Source organism: Chiloscyllium plagiosum, unplaced genomic scaffold (assembly GCF_037043375.1).
Source record: "Chiloscyllium plagiosum isolate Xiang-an unplaced genomic scaffold, Cpla_swu_hap1 HiC_scaffold_19, whole genome shotgun sequence".
Classification (NCBI taxonomy): domain Eukaryota; kingdom Metazoa; phylum Chordata; class Chondrichthyes; order Orectolobiformes; family Hemiscylliidae; genus Chiloscyllium; species Chiloscyllium plagiosum.
In genome coordinates, this window is record NW_028270157.1 from 47,049,746 (window position 1) to 47,072,759 (window position 23,014).

General features: G+C 39.9%; 1 protein-coding gene across 21 annotated transcripts in view; it reads right to left on the reverse strand.

The window, feature by feature from the left end:
* Window positions 1-23,014, reverse strand: part of LOC122559424 (calcium voltage-gated channel subunit alpha1 C) — a 1,175,809-nt gene that overhangs the window by 388,758 nt on the left and 764,037 nt on the right. For all 21 annotated transcript variants that reach the window (XR_015760447.1, XM_087997307.1, XM_087997306.1 and 18 more), the window contains 3 exons: window positions 21,603-21,732; window positions 15,781-15,840; window positions 11,188-11,294 (listed from right to left, as the gene is read on the reverse strand). Coding sequence is in view for 20 of the 21 variants with exons in the window: in XM_087997307.1 (XP_087853433.1) it covers window positions 11,188-11,294; window positions 15,781-15,840; window positions 21,603-21,732 (297 nt within the window). In the remaining variant the exon portion in view is untranslated. The remainder of the gene's footprint in view (window positions 1-11,187; window positions 11,295-15,780; window positions 15,841-21,602; window positions 21,733-23,014) is intronic.

Consider the following 23,014-nt stretch of genomic DNA (forward strand, 5'->3'; position numbering starts at 1 on the left):
AGCCAATAGTACCTAGTAAAGACAACTGCAAGTGCAAGGAGTACATTCACAATTGTGTTGTCATGTACATCCAATTGAAAAAAAGCTTAATCCAATTGAGATATTTCAGAGAAATGCTCTCCTAAATTAGCAATCCCCAAAAGGAGCAAAGTCGTCCTTTCAAAATAAAGAATGGATACATTAAGGTGTCTTGGAATTATAGCAGTGGAAAATTTGCAATTTCTGACCAAACTTGGGGAATGTGAGGCTACAACGTTTGTTGCAAAGAGATAGGCCTTGCCTACTGGCATTTTACTTAAAGCTGCAATTTTTGAGGAATATAACAATAACTTTAAATGAGGACAGCCTACCTGCCTTTAGTCCAAATCTTATAACACATTCTGAAAACAAAAATGTAAAACTCTAAGCTTTAAAATGACCAACTGATCTAGCAACAATCATCATTTTTATGAGTGTTGCAAACTTCTATCACCCGTTGAGTACAGAAGTGTTTGCTAAGTTCACTGCTGAATGGTCTGTCACTAACTGTTAGATTATTCCCCTCATCCTAGACTCCCCAAACATGAAAATAGTTGCTTTATATCTTCCTGTTTCCCCTTAACAATTTCAAAACTGTGATTAAATCATGCCGATGCATTATAATTCTGGTTTGTGCAATCTCTCCTCATAGTTTAAACCTTGAAGATCAGAATCATCCTAGTAAAATCATAGTACACTAACTCCCAAAAACAACATATATAAGATGGAATGCTCAAAACTGCTGACGATACCTCAGGTATAATCTGACATGTTATACACCTGAAACATGATTCCTACAGACTTGTATTTTATTCCTTACATAGAGATATTTTCTATACCTGTTCATGACATGTCAATAATTTATGTATTGGGACCCCAACCCTCTTTGGGCCTCCACTGTCTCTTGCTACTGCCCATTTAAAATGTATAATATTCATTGTTTCTCGGTCCAAAATAAATTATTACACAATTAAACCCATTTGCCATGGTCTTATCTGTTCTCTTAATCTATCAGCATTACTGCCATTTTATGCCTACTCTTAAAATCTGGACCATTTCGAATCATTGATAAATTTACATAGGTGGCTTTATGCTTCCTTATCTATGCCATTAATAAATATAGTTTATAATTGAGCCTCCCCATAGATGCCACAGGACACCACTAGTCACATCCTGCCAATTAGAATACCTGCCCATTAATCCTACATGCTGTATCCTTTTACTTAGCCAAATTTCTAAATTGCAATCATTTTCATGGACTCCAACTTTAACTGACAGGGATGATTTTTCCCAGTCCCTGAATGATATGGACAATGATCAGTTAGTTTGGAAAATATGGCAAGATTGCCCTCATCAATCTTTTTGGTTACTTCTTCAAAAAATTTAATCAAGTTTGTGAGACATGATTCCCCCCTCGCGCAAAACCATTCTGACTATACGTAATCATTCCTTGGCTCTCCAAATGCATGTAAATCCTGATCTTTCAGAATCATTTCTAACAACTTACCCACCATTGATGTCAGACTCACAGGTCAATAGTTCCCAGTCTTCTCCTTACAACCTTTCTTAAATAAAGGCAGAACATTAGCCACTCTCCAGTCCTCCGGCACCTCACCCGGGGTTTAAATGATACAAACATTTCTGCTAGATGCCCCGCAATTTCTTCCCTAACTTTCCACAACATCCTGGAAAACATTTGATCAAGTCCTGGAGATTTATCCAATTTTATATTTTCTAAGACCTCCAGCACGTCCTCTTCTGAACTGAGAACTGTTTTCAAAATATCAATATTTATTTCCCCAAGTTCTCTAGCCTCCATTTATTCTTCCACAGTAAACTTTGATGCAAAATATTCAATTAGTATCTCTCCCAGATCTTGAGGTTCAACACATAGATGACCTTGTTGATCTTTAAAGGGTTGCATTCTCTCTCTAGTTGCTCTTAATGTACTTGTAGAATTTCTTTGGATTATCCTTAATCTATCTGCCAAGTCTATCTCATATTCCCTCTATGCTCACCTGATTCCCCTCTTAATAATGTCCCTACACACTTTATACTCTTCAACAGATTTATATGATCCCCGTTGTCAATATCTAATAAAATTTCTTTTATTCTTGACTAGAGCCTCAATATTTTATTTATCCATTGTTCCCTATTCTTACCAGCTTTACCTTTCATTCTTCCAGGAACATAATGCCTCTGAACTCTTGTTATCACACATTTGAAAACCTCCCACTTGTCAGACATCCCTTTACCTGCGAACATTCTACTCCAATCAACTTTTGAAATTTCTTGTCTCATAATATTAAAATTTGCCTTACTTCAATGGGCGGCACGGTGGCACAGCGGTTAGCACTGCTGCCTCACAGCGCCAGAGACCTGGGTTCAATTCCTGCCTCAGGCGACTGACCGTGTGGAGTTTGCACATTCTCCCCGTGTCTGCGTGGGTTTCCTCCGGGTGCTCCAGTTTCCTCCCACAGTCCAAAAATGTGTAGGTTAGGTTAAATTGCCCGTAGTGTTAGGGCAGGGGTAAATGTAGGGGAATGGGTCTGGGTGGGTTGCACTTCGGCGGGTCGGTGTGGACTTGTTGGGCCTGTTTCCACAGTGTAAGTAATCTAATCTAATTAAAATTCAATTAAGAACTTTAACTTTTATGGAAGGCTTATCTTTTTCCATATTTTAAAACTAATGGAATTGTGATCACTAGTCTCAAAGTGTTCCCCTACTAATGCTTCAGTCACTTGACCTGCTTTATTTCCGAAGAGAAGGTCAAATTTTGCTCTTTCTCTAATAGGTGCATTTACATAAGAAAATTTTGTGAAGACATTTAATAAATTCCTCACCATTCAAACCTTTAACATTATGACAGTCCCAGTCAATGATTTGAAAATTAAAATCCTCCATTACTACAACAGATATTCTTACATATATCTGAGATCTTTCTACATCTTTGCTCCTCAACCTCTCTCTGGCTATTGGGTCCTATAGTACAATCCCATGAAGGTGATCATCACTTTCTTCTTTCTACCCATACAGTTTCACTGGATGATCCCTCAAAAATATCCTCTATAATTACAGTAGTAATGATTCCCTTAATCAAAAAATGCCACTCCCCGTCTTCTCTTGCCTCCCTTTCCATCCTTCCTCTAGCATCTAAAGCCTGAAACATTGAGCTGCCAGCCCTATCCTTCCTTTAGCCAAGTTTCTGTAATAGCTATAAAGTCCCACTCCTATGTTTCCATGCATGTCCTGAATTCATCAGTAGTTTAATTTTTCAGAGTTACCTTGTTTTTTGACTTGCTCTTGCTTGTCTGTTCTACTTAACTTGCTCTTTTCTGATTAAGAACCATCCTCATCTACTTATTTTAACTGCTATTTAGGAATTGCACCCTCCCAATCCCCATCCCCTCTATTGGTTTACAGGCTCCTGAAGTAGAACTAACAAAACTCCCGTCAGGATATTGGTCTCTTTCCATTTCAGATGAAGCTCATCCCTTTTGATTAGGACTTTTCTGCCCTGGAAGAGATCCCAATGATCCAAAATCTGAACCCTTGCACATTGCACAATTTCTTCAGCCATTGATTTATCTGCCTTTTTTTTAATCCTACTCTCATAAGAACATGAAGCTGGGAGTAAACCAGAGATTACTACCTCTCAGGTTCTGCCTTTTAAGCTTTTACCTAGTCTCTTATATTCACTCTACAAAGCCTTAACCCTTTCCCTAACTATGTCATTCCTACCAATGTGTACAACAGTTTCCAGCTTCTCACTCTCACCTTTGACTATATGCTTCAACCATTTTGAGACATTCTTAACCCTGGCACCAGAAAGGCAAAATATTATTCTAGATTAACGCTCCTGGCCACAGAATCTTTTGTCTGTGCCCCTGACAAGAGTTCCTTATACCAATTATTGTTTCATACTTGGCAAGACCAGCTTACCTTAAGGTTCATTCTCAGAGACCAAGATCTGACTGCCACTTACATTTTCCTCTGAGAGACTATCCTGTTCAATAGTATCCAAAACAGAATATCTGTTTGAGAGAGGAACAGCCACAAGACACATCTGAACTACTTTCTTACATTTCCTGACAGTCACCCATCTATCTGACTGATCCTGCTTTGTAACCACCTTTCTAAAACTATGAATCATCATATTCTGTGTCTCTTGAATGCCCTCAGTGGCATTAAGCCTAAAAAGAAGCTCTTAATAGCACCATAAGAAACTATCCTTCTTTACCCACAGACATTAATCCTAAGCATACAAAAGATAAAAAAAATTAAACACTTAAAATCTTATAAAAATTGACAAGCACTTAGTTGAAAAAAAACTCCCCTTCAAGTCCACTATCAATAAGCTTTCAAATCTTCAGATGAACAGATAAAAAACTCTCTTCGAAGCCGCTGAACAAACAAGTGGACAGACTTCTTCCACATGCTCCATGTGTAATACAAATAGAGACGACTTAGTGTTTGAGCAATAACAAATTTGCAAACAAGGAATGATCATTTCACCCTATTGGATTGTGGTCAGAAAGCAGTGAGAAGATGTACCACCTGTGGTCAACAAAGATGATCAAGGAGAGCATCCAATCAATTTAAGGCATATATCCATCTTTACTGTGGAGAAAACTACAAGTATCCCAAATGGGGCAGCACAGTGGCTCAATGGTTAGCACTACTGCCTCATTGCACCAGGGACCCTGGTTGGATTTCACCCTTGGGCAACTGTCTGTGTGGAATTTGAATGTTCTCCCCTTGTCTGTGTGGGTTTCCTCCCACAGTCCAAAGATGTGCATTTGGTTGGTTGGCCGTGCTAAACTGCCCTTAATGTCCAGGGATGTGTTAGCTACGTGGATTAGCCATGTGTAATGCAGGCTTATGGGGATGGGGTGGGCCTTCCAAGAGCTGATGGGGACTTAATGGGCCGAATGGCCTGCGTCCACACCGTAGGGATTCTATGACTTCTCTGTAACAGATAAGCAAGATGCTAATGGGAGGAACATTGTCTATCTTGAGGGACAAAGTGCTTAACAAACGAATGGGACTAAATACAGACAAGTCACCGGACCTGATGGTTTTTAAAGGAAGTGGCTGCGAAGATAGTGGAGGCATTCATCGAAATATTACAGACCTCACTGGATTTCAGGAAGGCTCCAGTGCATTGGAAAACCATTAATATGATTATCTTGTTCTAGAAAGGAGAGATACAGAAAGCAGGAAACTATAGGCCAGTTAGCCGAGCATCTGTCATTGGGAAAATCGTAGTGTTCATTATTAAAGAAAAGCCTAACACAATCAAAGACTTAACATAGTTTTGTGAAAGGGAAATCATGTTTGACAAATTAGCTAATATTCTTTGAGAATATAACAGTACAGTTTATAAATAGAACTTGTTGATGTGTATAGTGATCGTCTTCTAAAAATATAAAGTGCCACTGAAAAGTGGATGAGATGGGGTGCCAGGGAAGCTAGCATGCCAGAATATCAGAAAACAAGATGACAGTCTACCATCTAGTATTTAGTGTCAGTCACAGTGGGCAGGAGAAATTTGGTCCAGCAGGGCAGAGGAGGGTGAGTATTGAGTTTAGGGAATGAGGGGGGGGGGGGATGTTTGAGACAGGGGAAGAGGGAATGAGTCTGGAGTGGGGAAGTGGAGTTGGGTCTAAACTGGGGGAAGGGGTTTTGGTACTTTCGGATGGGCAGGAGTAGTGGCATGGTCAAGTATCAGGTGCAGAAAAAGGGAAAATTCTGTCCTGTCTGAAACGAGTGAAGGGTGGATAGCTCTGGAGTGGGTGAAGTAGGTCAGGTGTTGGGGGATGAAGAAGAATTAGGTCTTGGGCAGGTGAGGAGGGTCAATTTGGAGAGAGGCAAGGGAGAGGCATGTCTGAACTGGGGGAATGGTCAGCTCTTGGAGGGTAAAATGGGGTTTGGGTCCAGAGCTGGTGAATTTGGGGTTTCAGATCAGGGCCTGGGGAAGGTAATTAGTTGGAGGTGGTGTAGTTATTGGTTTATGAGGTAGGTGAATGTGAGATGAGATCGAGAAACAATTATTTGGGAGAGAATTAATATTCACATGGGAAAAGATGGGCAGATTTAGAAGATTCAAAATGGATTTTTAAAGGTGAAATTATGTTTAACTAACTTGGTGGAAGTTTTTGAAGAGATAACAATTTTGATGCGGTATAACTGGAGTTTCAGAAGGTGTTTGATATAGTGCCACACAGGAAAGTTATTAAGTCATGGTAGCAAAGCGGATTGATTGAATGATAGTAGACAGAATAATGATCAAAGGAGCAAGGCTTGTAGGGAGTTCCCTAGATATTGGGATCCTTGCTTTACCTGATAGATATGAATGATCTAGATCTTGATGTACAGGGGACAATTTCAAAGTTTCCAGATTACATGAAACTTGGAAGAATTGTAAACTGTGCTGAGTATAGTGCAGAACTCCAAAGGAAATTGACAAGTTGATGGACTGGGCGGATTGGTGGCAGATGAGGGTCACTGCAGAGAAGTGTGAGATGATGCACTTTGGTAGGAAGAGCGTTGAAAAATAATACAAAATAAGGGGTACAATACTAGAGGGAGTTCAGGAGCAGAGATTTCTGGGTGTATATGTAGACAAGTCATTGAAGGTGGCAAGACAGATAGAGAGAACAATTAACAAAGAGGACACAATAGTGTCCTTGACTTTAATGATAGGGACAGAGAGTACAAAATCAAAGAAGTGATTGTTCAACTTGTATAAAAAAATGTTTTTGGACAGTGAGTATAGAATGCATTGCTTGGAAATATGGCAGCTTGGTTCTTTAGCTGTATTTACTTTGACAGTTGATCAGACAGTGACTATGCAAAATTGAAATATATTTAAGATGTGCAGGTCAGGTGAATTGCTGTGCTAAATTGCCCACAGAGCATTAGGGAAATAGGTACATTAGGGAAATGGGTCTGGGTGGGTTACTCTTTGGAGGGTTGGTGTGGACTTGTTGGGCCAAAGGGCCTGTTTCCATACTGTAGGGAATCTAATCTAATCTTAAGAATGTGAGTTTCTATTTCGAGTTAAGAGTCACTAAGAGTGACTGCCTATGTGCTCTCAGAAGCTTTTCTTTTTCATTTCCCTCCACCATGAAGTGTGGGAACTGCTTTTCACAATTGACTTGGATTGACTCGGTGCACAGCTGGGCTTTAAATATGGTGATGGTGGTGCAAATCCTGAAATGTCCCAACAGTGGCGAATACTGCAAGCCCAAGTGAGCACATAATAGCTCCATCATTGTACCGTAGATGCACAACACATACATAAAGAGGTGAGCAGCATAATACTGCCAAACACTCCTCACTAATTACTATATGATATCCCTTGTGTCCAATTTCTACACTATCTTACCATACCTTTACTGGATATCCTGGAAGTCAGCAACATCCTTTGCACCTGTGCTTTCATTAAAAGATTGTTGTACACACAGCAAGCACTGTCAGTCCAGAAATATGTTGAACAACTCTTGACGTTTGTCCCAAATATGACAAACAGGAGTGAATAAGCACATTGCTTTGCAGACAAGGTCCTGTGCTGGAGATCCTGTTTGATAGGGTGATGCCAAAAAAGGATTTCTGCTTCTCCCAGGGCCAGTAGTGGAGGCCAGAAGACCAGACCATGCCTGTTCTGTCTGAGGTTGCCACCTTAGTTAGACCAGTCCTAGCACAGTAGGAAGAAGGTCAATGCTCTTCTCCACTCTGCTATGGTAAGTTCCATCATCTTCTCTTTGATGCCTCAGTCTATTATGGCTACTTTACCCATCTCTCACCACAGTTTGTGCCTCACTACTCTCACTGTTGCCTGCAACATCTTCCCAATTCTCTCTCACTTGCCCTCGTACCACGAACCCTGCAAGCCTTCTACATTGCCTACTCGTTCACATAGTTCATCTGCTTCCCGCCGCCCCCACCCAATTTATCTCTCAGCTCCTTTGGGCACCTCCCACCCCAAAATTCCGGATGAAGGGCTTATGCCCAAAACGTCAACTCACCTGCTCCTCGGATGCTGCCTGACCTGCTTTGCTTTTCCTGCACCACACTTTTTGACTCTGATCTCCAGCATCTACAGTCCTCACTTTCTCCCAGAAATAGCTGAGCCACCTACTTTAATCTCCAGTAAAACCTGCTGCTCTTTCATAAAGCCCACAATGACGCAAAAAAAACCTGACAGTTGATGTGCTGGCCCTCCTTCAGTTCCTCACTCCTTATGAAGAGAGGATCCTGAAACTCATTGCTCTGAGCACGACCTGGACTGATATCACAAGCTGTCTTTGATACTGCTGGGACCCTCTGAGTAGTCCTTGACCGAGGACAACTAAGACAATTTTCCTGGCTTTGTGTCTTTGCAAAACAACACAACAAGGCAGTAGTATTGAGCTTGATATCTATGTCTGAGCGTGGGAAACTCAAAAGGCAAGACAAGGCAATACAATATAGGGTGCTATTTGCATCCGGTATGCTCAGAGTGAGTGAATGCCAGAAGAGCAAGTAAAGGACCAGGAAATGCAACGTTGTCAAGTCAATGAGCTGGATACATGTTTCTGAGTGCACAGTGTCCTTGCTGTAGCATTACAATGATAATCAAGGTTGCAGCCCAAGGTGCATTACTGAAGTGCAGAAGCATTCTGTAAATGGACTGGAAATGTGCTTTGAGGGTTCTTAGAGGCTGACACATATCAGATATCAATTTCCACAGACATGGGGTGCATGTGGCAGGTGACTATGGAATATGCCCTGACTTGATGGTGCTCAGTTTCCAACAGAGAGATCATTCAGAACAAGCTGCAAGCTGCCAACCTGCTCATTCTGGTTTCGTTATTGAGTGTTCCTGATGGCCAGCTTGATTAGCAGCTTTGGTAGGATGGGAGGCAAAATATTAATTAAGTAAGTTGGGCTGTTAACGAGTATTTAAAAAGCAATAGTCACAGTCAATTGGCAACTAGCCACTGCTAACTACAATCTCATCATGGAGTGTGTGAAAAGCATGAAAGATTGTTTAAGTTGCTTCCAGTGTTGACATGGACTTTGCTGCATTTGTCACCTGATTCTGCACACATTTCACCATAACTCAAGTTATATTGATATATCTATATATATTATATATATATATATAATATATATATATGATTAAGTCCATAGTCTGTTATGAGAGATTTGACCAAATGCCTTCTACATGTCTATATAAATAATAATCATACACATTTTTCTGGTTTCTGCTGTCAGTATATCATCAAACAATTTAGTCACACTTGTGAGGACTCCCTATCCCTTATAAAAGCATGTTGGCTCTCTTTGATAAGTTGAAAATTTTCAAGGTGTTCCTTCATCGCACCCTTAATGTCAAATTTTAATAATTACCCAGAATAATGGATTGAGAACTGGCTTGCAAGCAGAAAACATAATAGAAATAAACAAGTCTTTTTCTGAGCGGCAGTCAGTGACTACAGAGATCAGTGCTTGGACCCTCAACCATTCACAATATACATTAATGATTTAGATGAGGAAACTACATGTCACATCTTCATGTTTGCAGATGATACAAAGCTGGGTGGGGGTATATGTGTGAGAATGATGCAGAGAAGCTTTAAAGTCATTTGGAAAGGTTAATTAAATAGGTAAATACATGACAGATGTAATATAATGTGGAGAAATGTGAGATTATCCACTTTGATAACAAAAACAGGCAGGTAGATGATTATCTGAGTGATAGCAAGTTTGGAAAGAAGGCGGTGCAATAAGACTTGGAGTCATTTCATGCAGTCACTGCAAGTAAGCATACAGGTGCAGCAGGCGGTGAAGAAGCAAATGGTATGTTGGCCATCAGAGCGAGAGGATTCGAGTACAGGAACAGAGAAGTCTTGCTACAATTATACAAAGAATACGCCTGGAGTACTGTGTGCAGTTTTGGTCTTGTTACCTGAGGAAAGAGGTGGTGGCTATGGAGGGAGTACAAATACCATTTACTAGACTGATTCCTCGGCTGGTGGGACTGTGGTACAGGGAAAGATTGGATCAGTTTGAAAGAGTGAGGGGGAGTCTCACAGAAACCCAGACAATTCTAGCAGGATTAGACAGGGTAGATGCAGGAAGGATGTTTCCAGTGAACAGGAGGTCAAGCATCAGGGGTGTCAGTTTAAGGATAAGGAATAAGCATTTTAGGATAAAAGATAAGGAGAAATTTCTTCACCCAGGGAGTGGTGAATCTGTGGAATTGTCTGCCACAGGAAACCATTGAAGCAAAAATATTAGAGACTTTCACGAAAGATGTAGATACAGTTCTTAGGACTAAAAGATCAAGGGAAGCCTAGGTAATACTGAATGATGGGGCAGGCTTGAAGCAAATGACCTGATCCTACTCCTATATTGAGTGTTTCTATGTTACTATCCAACAACTGATGTTATGCTGATTGATGCATAATTCCTTGGTTGTCCTCTTTGCCTTCTTGATTAGAAAAGCCTTTAGCATGCCTAGGAAATGTGTAACAACAAAATATGTATATTAATGATTCAATATTTTTAATACTTTGGTGTAGCAAATCCCTGGGCACCATTGATCTTGTGTAACATCTAATTTTAACAATTACTGCATGCACATTTTAATATAAGTATAAAACATTTGATCTGATTTTCACATTGATAAATAAAATTATCTGGATGCAAATTGAAAAATGAATTATTACAGAGATCAACTAATTAATTATTTTATTACATTTTCAGCTATTAGAGCGTTTGAAGTTTTAGGTTCTTTTCAGAAACAATCTTAATTGGATCTGGAATATTTGAGTACAATCTTCCCAAACTTTCCAAAACAAATTCAACTACAAATTATTTGTTTTAAAATAATCGACGTGTAACTTTACCCTTTTGATTTTGTTGATGTCACTGTAGGTTGAACTGATACTTTTTTTCTTTCCAATGCTATTGTTTTGAAATGCTATCTCAACCATTACACATGACTCAAACATTATATAAAGCAGATATAAGATAAGGTAGGTTGGGGGCACCATAAAGTTTAAACTGTTCCAGCTTGCTTAATATTTCTCAATCCAAATTTTCTGGTAAATTATACTGGCACAATATGAAAACTTTTACTAAGTTAAAAAACACAAAAAGAACTACTTTATAACTCACTCCATTCCAAACGATATGAGAGAGACGCTAACCACAACCAGGTCAAGTATGTTGAAATAATTCCTGCAGAAGGAGCCTTTGTGAATGAATGCACCATAGGCGGTCATCTATGAAAAGTGATACAAAGATGTGACTATAATGATATTTTTCAAATGAAATGTAATTAAAACAAAGTCGTTGACAACTGTAAAAACAATGTTTTGAGTTTTGATATATTTAAATAGATATGAATTAAAGGATTATTTCCACATGAAAACTGATGCACCAGGATTTATCTTTGGCTTGACTTTAAATCAATTGGAAAATGTCCAAGCAAATAAGTTGTCAAAACATTTGACTTTTCCACAAATGACTGCTCTCCCATATCTACACAATCTTACACCAACATTTCTTTCTTTGGATGCATTCATTTAAAAGATGTGAGTGGATCTCACTAGGTCAGAATTTATTACCCATCTCTAATTACTCTTGAGAAAGTGGTGATGATCCACATTCTTGAACTGTTGCTGTTCCTGTGGTGTAGATACACTTCCAGTATCTTTAGGAAGGATCCGTCATAATTTTGATTAATTGACAATGAAGGAACTGTGATACAGTTCCACATCAAGTTTGTATGTGGCTTTGAGGGAAACTTGGGAGTTTGTGGTGTTCCCATGCATCTGCTGGTCTTGTCGTTCGAGGCGGTAGAGGTTGCAGGTTTGAAAGGTGCTGTTGAAAGAACCTTGGCAAGTTGCTGAAGGGCATGTTGAAATTGGTACACACTATGCTTCTTTGGTAAATGAAAGGAAAGTGTAAAGTGGGAAATCACATGACAACCATACAAGCTGCTTTGTACAGAATGGTGCTGAGCTTCTTGAGTTTTGTTTAAGCCACACTCATGCAGGTGAATGGAGAGTATTGCATCATACTCCTCACTTGTGCTTGTAGATGGCCGACAGGGTATGTGGAGTCAAGAAGTGCATTACTCGCCATGGAATTCTGAGCCTCTTACCTTCTCTTGTACCCACAATCTTTATATGGCTGTTCCTGCTCAGTTGCAATTTCAATGTTACTTCTGATTTGCTAAATGTAACTGATTTTGAATGGCATAAGTAACTTGTTCTTACACCAATGCCTGCCTTTTCTTCTATTCTGGAAGTATATTTTTTTAAGCACTGAAAGGCTAAGAAATTTATCAAGATTCAGAAAATGTTTGGAATTTGCACTTGAAAATGCTGACCTGAGAGCCCTCACATACTGGTAAGCATTGGACATAAATTGGCCATCCTAATGAAACTGGCCAGTTGAGATTCACAAAACAAAAATACCCAATGAGCATCAATAGAAGAGCTTTCTCATGCTAAACTATAAAAAAAAGTCAAAAAATAATTAAACCTACATGAAACTTAACTTCTAGAACCTATTTACTTTTTTCAGATTAAGCTAGAAAACGTTTTGGTTTTGATTATGTTGTCTTCACTGAACTTGATATTGCATTTCACCATGAGAATTCCAATTTATCGTATAATTGCACATGCATGTCAAATCTGCCAAACATTTTTGGATGAGCTTCCTTCTCAATATAAGATAAATCATGCTTTATTATTTTTTTCATGCAATAAGTGAAGGGATTGGTTACAGAAGAATTAGAGAGTCAATGGACTCACAAAATTAAGTCTGTTTCTCTCTCCACAGATGTGGCCAGACCTGCTGAGTTACTCAAGCACTTCCTGTCTTTATTATAGAAATTAGAAATTTCAGTGCTGCCAATCTGAAATGAAGGCATTAATTTTGTTCTTGGAGTCAAAGACTGTTCAACTGGGTCAAAATAATTCTCTTAACTATGATGAGTGGGTCCTATGCATAGGCTACATAGGGGGAAAACAAAGCCAGGAGACAGAAATTATGTAAGTAGTTTGTGAAATTCCAGCACGGATGCAAGAATCATAGAGTCATACAGTTGTACAGCGCAAAAACATCCTACTCCTGAGTAACTATTTAACTAATCCCATGCTAAGCACATATACACCAAATTACAACTACCCAGACCCTTTACACTTTCTAGACCATGCCCTGACACCTGCTCTTGTATTCCCACAACCATCCTCTACCCACCACCCCGGACCCTTCATCGCCACCCTGCTCCAGACCCTATACCTTCCTTTCCCTGCTCTGGAGCTTGTACCTCCCTTCCCTACTCCAGAATGACATTAACTTGCCACCCCCCCTCCCAATTTTTTCCACTCTTGGCACCTTCTCCCTCTGTTCTGAATCTGATCGACCTCTACCCTATGGGACTTGCAGCTCTTCCCTGGATGTGTAACTGATCTTCCTCTGTCCCCACAAGACCCGAATTTCTCTTTGCCTACTGTTGGACCCAATCCCACCATCCGACCCTTTCTCTACTCTCCTACTCCTGAAGACTTGATATCTCCCATCTACCACAACCTACCAAAAATATTGCATTATGTATCTGCCTCCAAAACACTTGGCACTCTACCTGGGCACCCCACCCCTTACCCACTTGGCATCATACCCAACTGGTAACTTATCCATTTGCCACCTCTATCAACTAGTCACCCTACCCACTTCAAACCTACTTATTTCTCACTCTGTCCACCTGGCATCATACCCCATACCCACTTGGCATCTTACATACATAGTACCCTACCATATACCCACTTGGCACACAATCCCATCTGGAACCCTATTTACATAGAAGCCTACCCTCCTGGCATCCTAAACTCAAACTTAACTGAGGCACTTACCTTTTGACAGTAGTTGACAAAGTCTGTGATTTTGGACTGTTACATTTCAGAATATGTTAGCTAACTGCGTTAAAAGGGGGCAAGGTCCTCCCCTAAGAGTTCTGCATCATGAGAGAACTGTCAGAGTGGAACTATGACCCTGCATCACTCATCAGAAAAATCTGGTCCATTTTTCTCACTATGGTTCTGACGTTGGTCAAAATTAGAACAACTATTTAATTGAAAAGAATTCAAAAGAACCAAATTCTAGCAGCTCTACATGGCATTATTCATGGTGGGCGGCACAGTGGCACAGTGGTTAGCACTGCTGCCTCACAGCGCCTGAGACCCGGGTTCAATTCCCGCCTCAGGCGACTGACTGTGTGGAGTTTGCACGTTCTCCCCGCGTCTGCGTGGGTTTCCTCCGGGTGCTCCGGTTTCCTCCCACAGTCCAAAAAAAAATGTGCAGGGTCAGGTGAATTGGCCATGCTAAATTGCCCGTACTGTTAGGTAAGGGGTAAATGTAGGGGTATGGGTGGGTTTCGCTTCGGCGGGTCGGTGTGGACTTGTTGGGCCGAAGGGCCTGTTTCCACACTGTAATGTAATGTAATCTAATCTAATCTAATCAAGAATTTGCAGTTTTTGATATAAGGATAATTACTTATGCTATGTTGAGGTTTACATCAGTGTCATACAGTTATAGTATGTGATTATATCAATAATGCTTTCAATGAGTGACTTTCAACCACATCCAAATTGATTTCCCTTTTCACCATTGTTAATTATCTTTTCATGATATCTAAATTAATAATAATACTAATGAATCTAAGCTACAGCTTTCAATAAAATTATTAGCTCATAAAGGTGTTTGGCTTCTGACTCCTGAAAAGATACATGTGGTTCGATACCACCAGTTCATAATAAATAGCTGAACAGTTATAAGATATATGTACAATTGCCAATATGTAATCCATGCTTTATGTAGAATTGCAGATGAATTGTTGAAAATTTACTAGACTCGAAATGTTAATTCTGCTTTTTCTCTGCAGATACTGCCACACCTGCTGTGTTGCTCCAGCAATTTTTGCTTTGTTTTAGATGAATTGTCCTTTTTCAGGCCATCAAATTTCGTATCTTAATAGTGTAGCTAGAGGTCTTTTACTACAGATTCAAGATTCAACATATCTGACTTTCTTCCTGTTTAAGTTATGACTTGTGCCAGCTGACCTCTAAATGTCAACTTACGAATTTCATCTGATTACTGAAACATTTACCATAATCAGTAAGCCCACACAAAAATTTAGGTTAGAGTTTCTGCTTATGTACTCCTGTAATCTTGCCAACTGAAAGTATATATGTAAACTGGTAGGGGTATAATCTTGAACATTGTTGCTCTCGCTTCATGAGTCACTGGATCTTCAGTTTTCAATTTCTTAAGCTTGTCTTTTCATAAAACGACTCATGATGAATCATTTAATTCCTTTTTGCAATTATTTTTAGATTAGATTACATTACAGTGTGGAAACAGGCCCTTCGGCCCAACAAATCCACACCGACCCGCCGAAGCGCAACCCACCCATACCCCTACATTTACCCCATACCTAACACTACGGGCAATTTAGCATGGCCAATTCACCTGACCTGCACATCTTTGGACTGTGGGAGGAAACCGGAGCAACCGGAGGAAACCCACGCAGACACTGGGAGAACGTGCAAACTCCACACAGTCAGTCGCCTGAGGCGGGAATTGAACCTGGGTCTCCGGCGCTGTGAGGCAGCAGTGCTAACGACTGTGCCACCGTGCCGCCCAAAAAACAAAACAAGCGTAAATTTTTAAAATCACACAAACATAATTTATACACCTTACCTTTAATATAATCTCTACTGTGAAGATACTAGTGAAGACATAATCTGCATAGGTAAGCACCTGTAAAATAAGAAAGTAGCATTAAATTCAGTGCACTTTTCTATAAGCAAAGCATCACAAACATGAATGAGTAGAATTGGAAAAGAATGGATACAATTACCATAATCATATCTCAACAGAGGGTTAAAAATGTTAATTTCTAGCAGATTTGCTATGACGCATTGTGAAGTTATTCACGGTGTATCAGAAATTTGTTATTTTTTTACTTTACATATACCTGTAGATGGTTATGTAAGGGCCACTCCCATACAGCAATTGAATATATCACATTTCATTTTTCACTAACTGATCTCCTGAATTGCTTCTGTTCTTTGAGTATTGAATTGCTTAATATTCTTCATTATTCTAATTATAAATGATTGATTTGCATCCATTTGCTATGCATCTCTTTGTATCTCATCTAGTTTCAGATTAAATTAGATTTAAACCTTCGGTAATGAGTAGTGTCATATCACAGTAATTCCTGACATAGGTTTAAAGTCAGTACTTTAGGAGTAGTCCAGCAAGTTTACAAAATAAAATATACACAACTAGATCAAGTGAATCAGATTTCATTAGCGACTGCAAGTACTGTGAACGAAGTACAACAAAAATTTAGATAATAACATTAATGCAGTGGAACAAACTCACAGCAGCTGTTCAACAAATCTCACTGAGTCATAAGTGATTTTCAAGAACATTGACAAACCTTAAAAACTGAAATATCATCCGAAATATACCAAAAGGATTATGAATTTCACTAGAGTTTTGAATATTCAAAACATAAGTAATTATGTTTTTAAAGATAATATTAATTTAATATAATTAATTACACTGGCAGATCCGTACTTTAGAAGAGGATTTTTTTAGGAAAATAATTATCTCAAGTAAACAGCTGTCCAGGGTAGTATATATTAGACTTCAAAAATAACTCTTCAGAGATTGGATCTGTGATCTTTACAATCAGGAACTCATTGTCATGACAGACTGAAAACTGCTGAATAAAGGCAAAGAAATAAGGATATTGCATTGTTTAAGAGAGAGGAAAACTCAATTCTTGTTTACTTTCTAGTCCTTACATCTGTAGGCATTGATATTTGCCCTTTAAACAGGATGTGGCATGTTATCTTCAGATCTACATGCCAATGTAGTCCAATTTTGAAGGGACCCACAAGAAATGCTCATTAAATTCAAATCAGAATTATGGTACATTCATGCATTGAAGCCCAAGGGATCATGTCAAGACATGCATACACACAAACAGATAAGGAAGATGAAAAATATGAAAGGAAAGAGTTTACTGTTAAATATCATTGCAAAAAATATATGGAAACTATTTCACATGATTTCAGAGAGAGCTAGTGTCCAATTGGGATTCTTTCCTATAGGAACTCAGGTTCAGGCAGGTTCAGCAGGTCAAGGCAGGAGTTACAGAATTTCTTTTAAAGTTGGTATATTGAGAGACTTGTTGCCTTGGATTATCTGACTCTGCTCCCTCCATCCCCTACACCCAACCTCTCCACAGCTTCTTAGAATAAATGCATCTGACCAGTACCATCTACAGATGCAAAAGAACTTAAGGCTGTAAGAAATAGGAGCAGGAATTAGCCATTCAGCTTCTCAAATCTGCAATGCTCTTCAATAAGGTCATGACTGCTTTGCCCCATGCATCAACTCCTCTTTCATGTCAGCTCCTCACAGCTGTCAACTCTTCAATATCTCAAAAATCTATCTCTTCTATAAATATCTTCAGTGATCTAGTCCCCACAACCTTCTGGAGTACAGAATCTGTGACGCACCCTACAAATTTGTCTTCCACGTTACCCTTGCCCACTTGATTTTGCCCAATCAATATGCAGATTAAAATAACTCATCACTATTGTAATTGCCCTCTTACAAGCCTCCATTATCTCCTGATTCACAATTTGCCCTACAGTGAAGCGAGTCTTCGGGGCCTATCGCTGACACCCAACACTGACTTCTTTCCTTTGCTATTCCTTATTTCCATACAAACGGTTTCCACATCATGATCTAATACATCTATATCAGTAGTCACCACCGTACTGATATTACCATTTATCAACAATACTACCTCAATACTGTATCTTTCCCAAATGTCACGAGTTTCCAGTTTTCGCCATCCTGCAATCACGTGTTGCCTCCATCATAGTTATCAAGTCATACTCATTTCTTTCTATTGGTGCCACTAGCTCATCTATAAGAGAATGATCAGTGAGATGGTAGGGCTGATCATAGATAGTGAGGGGATCTTATGCTTGGAGTCTGAGGAGGGAGGGGAGGCCCTAAATGAGTTTTGTGCTTCAGTATTCACAAGAAAGAAGAACCTTGTTGATGGTGGACCAGGTTAAGCAGCTTGAAAATACTGATATTAAGAAAGTGGAAATTCTGGGAAGCATCCAGATAGACAAGTCCCCAGGGCTGGTCCAGATATATCCAAGGTTACTATGGGAAGTGAGGAATGAGATTCCTGCATCTCAACCAATGATCTATGCATCCTCACTCTCTATAGGAGTAGTTCTGGATGATTGGAGAGTGCTGAATTTTGTTCCTCTGTTCAAGAAAGGGACTAGGGAAATCCCTGTGAATTACAGACCAGTAGTCTTATGTCTGTGGTAAGCAAGGTACTGGAAAAGATTCTGAGAAATAGGATTTATGACTATTCAGAAAAACATAGTTTGATTAAAGAAAGTCAGCATGACTTTGTGAGGGGCAGGTCATGCCTCACAAGCCTTACTGAATTCTTTGAGGATGTGACGAGACAAGTTGACAAAGGTCAAGCAGTGGATGAGGTGTATATGGATTTCAGTAAGGCATTTGATAAGGTTACCCATGATAGGCTCATTCAGAAAGTTGGTAGGTATGGAATACAGGGAAATTTGGCTGTCTGGATATAAAATTAGCTGGCCAAAAGAAGATACGGAGTGGTAATGGATGGAGAGTATTCTGCCTGGTGTCCCACAGGGCCTGTGCTCTTTGTAGTTTTTATAAAAGACTTCAATGAAGAAGTGGAAGATAGAGTTAGTAAGTTGGCCGATGACACAAAGGTTGCTGGTGTTGTAGATAGTGTTGAGGGCTGTTGCAGGCTACATCATGACATTGACAGGATGCAGAGCTGGGCTGAGAAGTGGCAGAAGGAGTTCAACCTGGATAAATGCAAAGTGATTCATTTTGGAAGGTCAAATTTGAATGCTGAATACAGTGTTAAAGACAGGAATCTTGGAGTCTACATACATAGATCCCTCAAAGTTGCTACTCAAGTTGATAGGGTTGTTAAGAAGACGTATGGTGTTTTGGCTTTCATTAACAGGGGGATTAAGTTTAAGAGCCGCGAGGTTTTGCTGCAGCTCTATAAATCCCTGGTTAGACCACACCTGGAATATTGTGTCTAGTTCTGACCACCTCATTATAGGAAGGATACAGATGCTTTGGAGAGGGTGCAGAGGAAATTACAAAGGCGCTGCCTGGATTGCAGGGCATGTCTTATGAAGAGAGGTTGATTGAGTTAGGGCTTTTCACACTGGAGAGAAGGAAGAGAAGCGACTTGATAGAGGTGTACAAGGTAATGAGAAGCATAGATAGTGTAGATAGTCAGAGACTTTTCCCCAGGGCAGAAATGGCTATCACGAGGGGTCATAATTTTAAGGATATTGGAGGGAGGTATAGGGGAGATATCAGTGGTAGGTTCTTTACGCAGACTGTAGTGGATGCGTGGAATGTACTGCTAGCAGTGGTAGTAGGGTCGGAGACATTAGGGACATTTAAGCGACTGCTGGACAAGCACATGGATGGCAGTAAATTGTGGGGTGTATAGATTAGATTAAGATAAATGCTCGGTACAACATCAAGGCCCTGCTGTACTGTTCTATGCTCTATCTTGTTAGAAATGCATACACATTCAGATATAAAGCTTTAATCTTTGACTTTACCATTACTTTTCTTCTGATACTAAGTTCTGCTGCACTCTTCTACTAACCTGTCATTCCACTTTGATTATTGTTTACCTCTTCACTACCCAAGTTCCTCTGAGGTCCTTAACCTTGCCACCAGTTAAGCAACACACCCCTCTGAATTTTCTGTCTTTGCTGCAGAGGACAGCAACTATTTCGCTAACTATGCCCTATTATGACCACATTTCTCCTTTCTCCCTTCTCTTGAATATGCTCTGTACCATGGTCCTTCAGTCAGTGTGCTCATCCTCCCTTCAGTCTGTGCACTCAAGGCATCAGGTGCAAGAACATCATACCTATTGGACAACAATACTATCTGAGACTCCTCCAAAGCTAAATTTTGAATCCCCATAGCTTCTTGAATCCGAGTTACACCCTCCTGCATCTGACCACTAATGAGATTTGATGTAATCTCTTTAAATTATGTAACTGTCTCTTTAAACAGCTACGTCAGTTTGAACAGTTATGTATTCTCAGAGAATGGTTCACCGAGCATCTCAGCCGGGCTTGCAGGGGCCAACCAGACATCCCAATCACCATTCACTTTAATTCCTTTTCCCACTCCCTTTCTGACATGACCATCCTTGGCTTCCTCCATTGCCACAATGAACCAAATCGCAAATTGGAGGACTTCTTCTTTCGCCTGGGCAGCCAACAGCCTGGAGGACTTAACATTGAGTTTTCCAATTTCAAATAACTTCCCTTCCCATCCCCCAACTTCTTTCCCAGCCCATTGTTCCACTCCTTACTGTCACCAATCCGATTCATTCCTCTCATTGACCAACCAGGTCGCACCCTCTACCTGAGTTCACCTATCCACTTCACCACCCTGACCCACCAGCCTCTTCATCTGTAGCTTCCCTTACACACACCTCCAGTCCTGAAGAAGGGTTACACCTGAAATGTCAACTTTTCTATCCCCTGATACTGCCTGGCTTGCTGTATTCTTCCAGCATCCTGCCTGCCATCTTTAAACACAGTGACAAAGTACTTCTATCCCTTCCTGATATCTCACTGTGTCTGCACTCAGAATCCAACTCATCAATTCTACGCCAAAATTCCTTAAGCATCCAACACTTGCTGCAGATATGATCATTGTGGATTGCATCGGTGTCCACTAGCTCTCTCCCCGTACTATAGCCAAAACACATCATACAGCTTGCTTAGCCACCTCTATTCTACTTAATTAAATAATTTGGATGTTCAATATTTTAGAAGAAAACTTCCTAACTATACTCTTCAGCTGTAATAATGTCTCCTGATTTAAAGCATATGGTCAATCAAAATGGACGTTGTAGGAATACCCATCAATCACTTATTTTCCTGTGACATCACACTTTGACTCTGAGAGGTAAAAACAGATTCAAGGGATTTCCTGCCACCTCTTATTATCACTTGCCACTGTTGCCTTTCTCATGCAAGTCCATATTGATGATGATCTTCTGCACTCTCCTCCCAATCTGCTTCACAATCATGTTGATTTGCTGCACCTTCCTCCCAGTCTGCAGTGACGCTGACATGTTTTACACCTTCCAATCACAGGTCAAGTCCTACAACTCTTCACCCCACAATTGGTGCTATGTGAAAGTGACAGCGACTAAACTGCTAACTGCAGTTTGTACTTGGATTGAATATAATTTGTTTGGGAAGGGGTGAAAGAGCAAGAAAATGAACTGTAGCCTTGAGTGTAAATGAAATCACTTCACTAAAATCACTTCCACTGAAACAATTTTAAAACAAATGAGAGATTTATTCCATGCTATTTAAATGCAGTAGATATACAATTGGTTCAAAGCTTCATATTTTTAAACTTACTTGATTTCTTCTGGTGTTCTGGTGGACAGGATCTTCTGCTGCCAAAGAAATACTACTCATGAGGATGAAGAACAAGATGAGATTTGTAAAAATGTTGTCATTGACGATCCTGTGGCACAGTACCCGGAATCTGAAAGATAGATATATATGAGATGTGAATGGATTACTAAATAATCCTCCTATTTTCTTGGCTTCAATCCCAAGATTTGTCAACACATAATCCAAAATCAAGTCTTTACCCAAATTGCCAGAAGATTTCGACCTTGATTTTCATTCTTAAATAATGTGTGCATAGATGGGAGTGTTTTTAGCACAACAAACCTAACCTTTATGAATGACAAGCACAATCCTCATTTTCAATTTGCAGTGGTGAGGATGTGCTGGACTGGAATTCAGGCTGGGAGTCTTGAGTTGAGCTGAGAAACCTGCTGGGTTCCAAGGTGGGTTGGATAGAAAGCCCACCTTTAGGCTCAAAAACTGTGTCCATAAGTTAAAATAAAACTTTCTTCAACCCCTCAACCTTAACAAACTGTTCACTCTCTGATCTATGCCACCCAAGATACCTAATTACCTGCACCCTTCTCCTTATGCCCCTCTACCCCTTCCCTGACCCTTCATGCCTCAATACTACTACATGCCTCTCTACCTATACATCAAGGCCCCTCATTAACACAATTTCAACAGTGCCAACTCATGCCAAGCAATATTTCTACCCACCACTCTTTCTTCTTCACCTACCATGCCAACTCACTTACTATTGACTAGTACTGATGCACATAGGAGAAAAAACATTAAATTTAATTACTTAAAGTTCTATACAGCAGACTATACTTTGTTGAGAAAAACACATTTCGACAGTTCTTATGAAGTTTGACACTTCTTGCCAGGCTTTACATTTCTTTGAAAGCTTGACAGTTCCTCGAGGCTTGTGCATCGTTTAGGCACAATGTTTGCTATTGTTAATGCTCCTAAATGTACCTGAGCCCCCAATCTCTCAACCTATCTCATTGGGACCTGATCTGCCTCCATGCCCCCCAAAAGGTACCTGACCTGTCTTAAGGGTAACCATCCCCCAAAAGACGCCTGAGCACCATATCCATCGGGCTATGCTTCTCTCCAAAAGGGTACCCTGGAAATGCAAATGTATTCACAAAGTTCAGATCTACTCTTGCCTGCTCTCATTTGAGACTTCAACTATAGGATGTCGAAATCCCACTTCAGTGGAGGCAATTGGTGATTTAAATAGTTACCTCCCATTGTGATAAAAATTTAGGCCTTACTTAGTGTAACAGAATGTAATTAGATTTCAACAGAGTTCTTCCTGCTTTTCTCTAACTGAAAAAAGGTTGGTCATTTAAAGAAATGTAAAAACAAACATGAATTGAAAAAGGGAATCCATCCACTAAAATTCA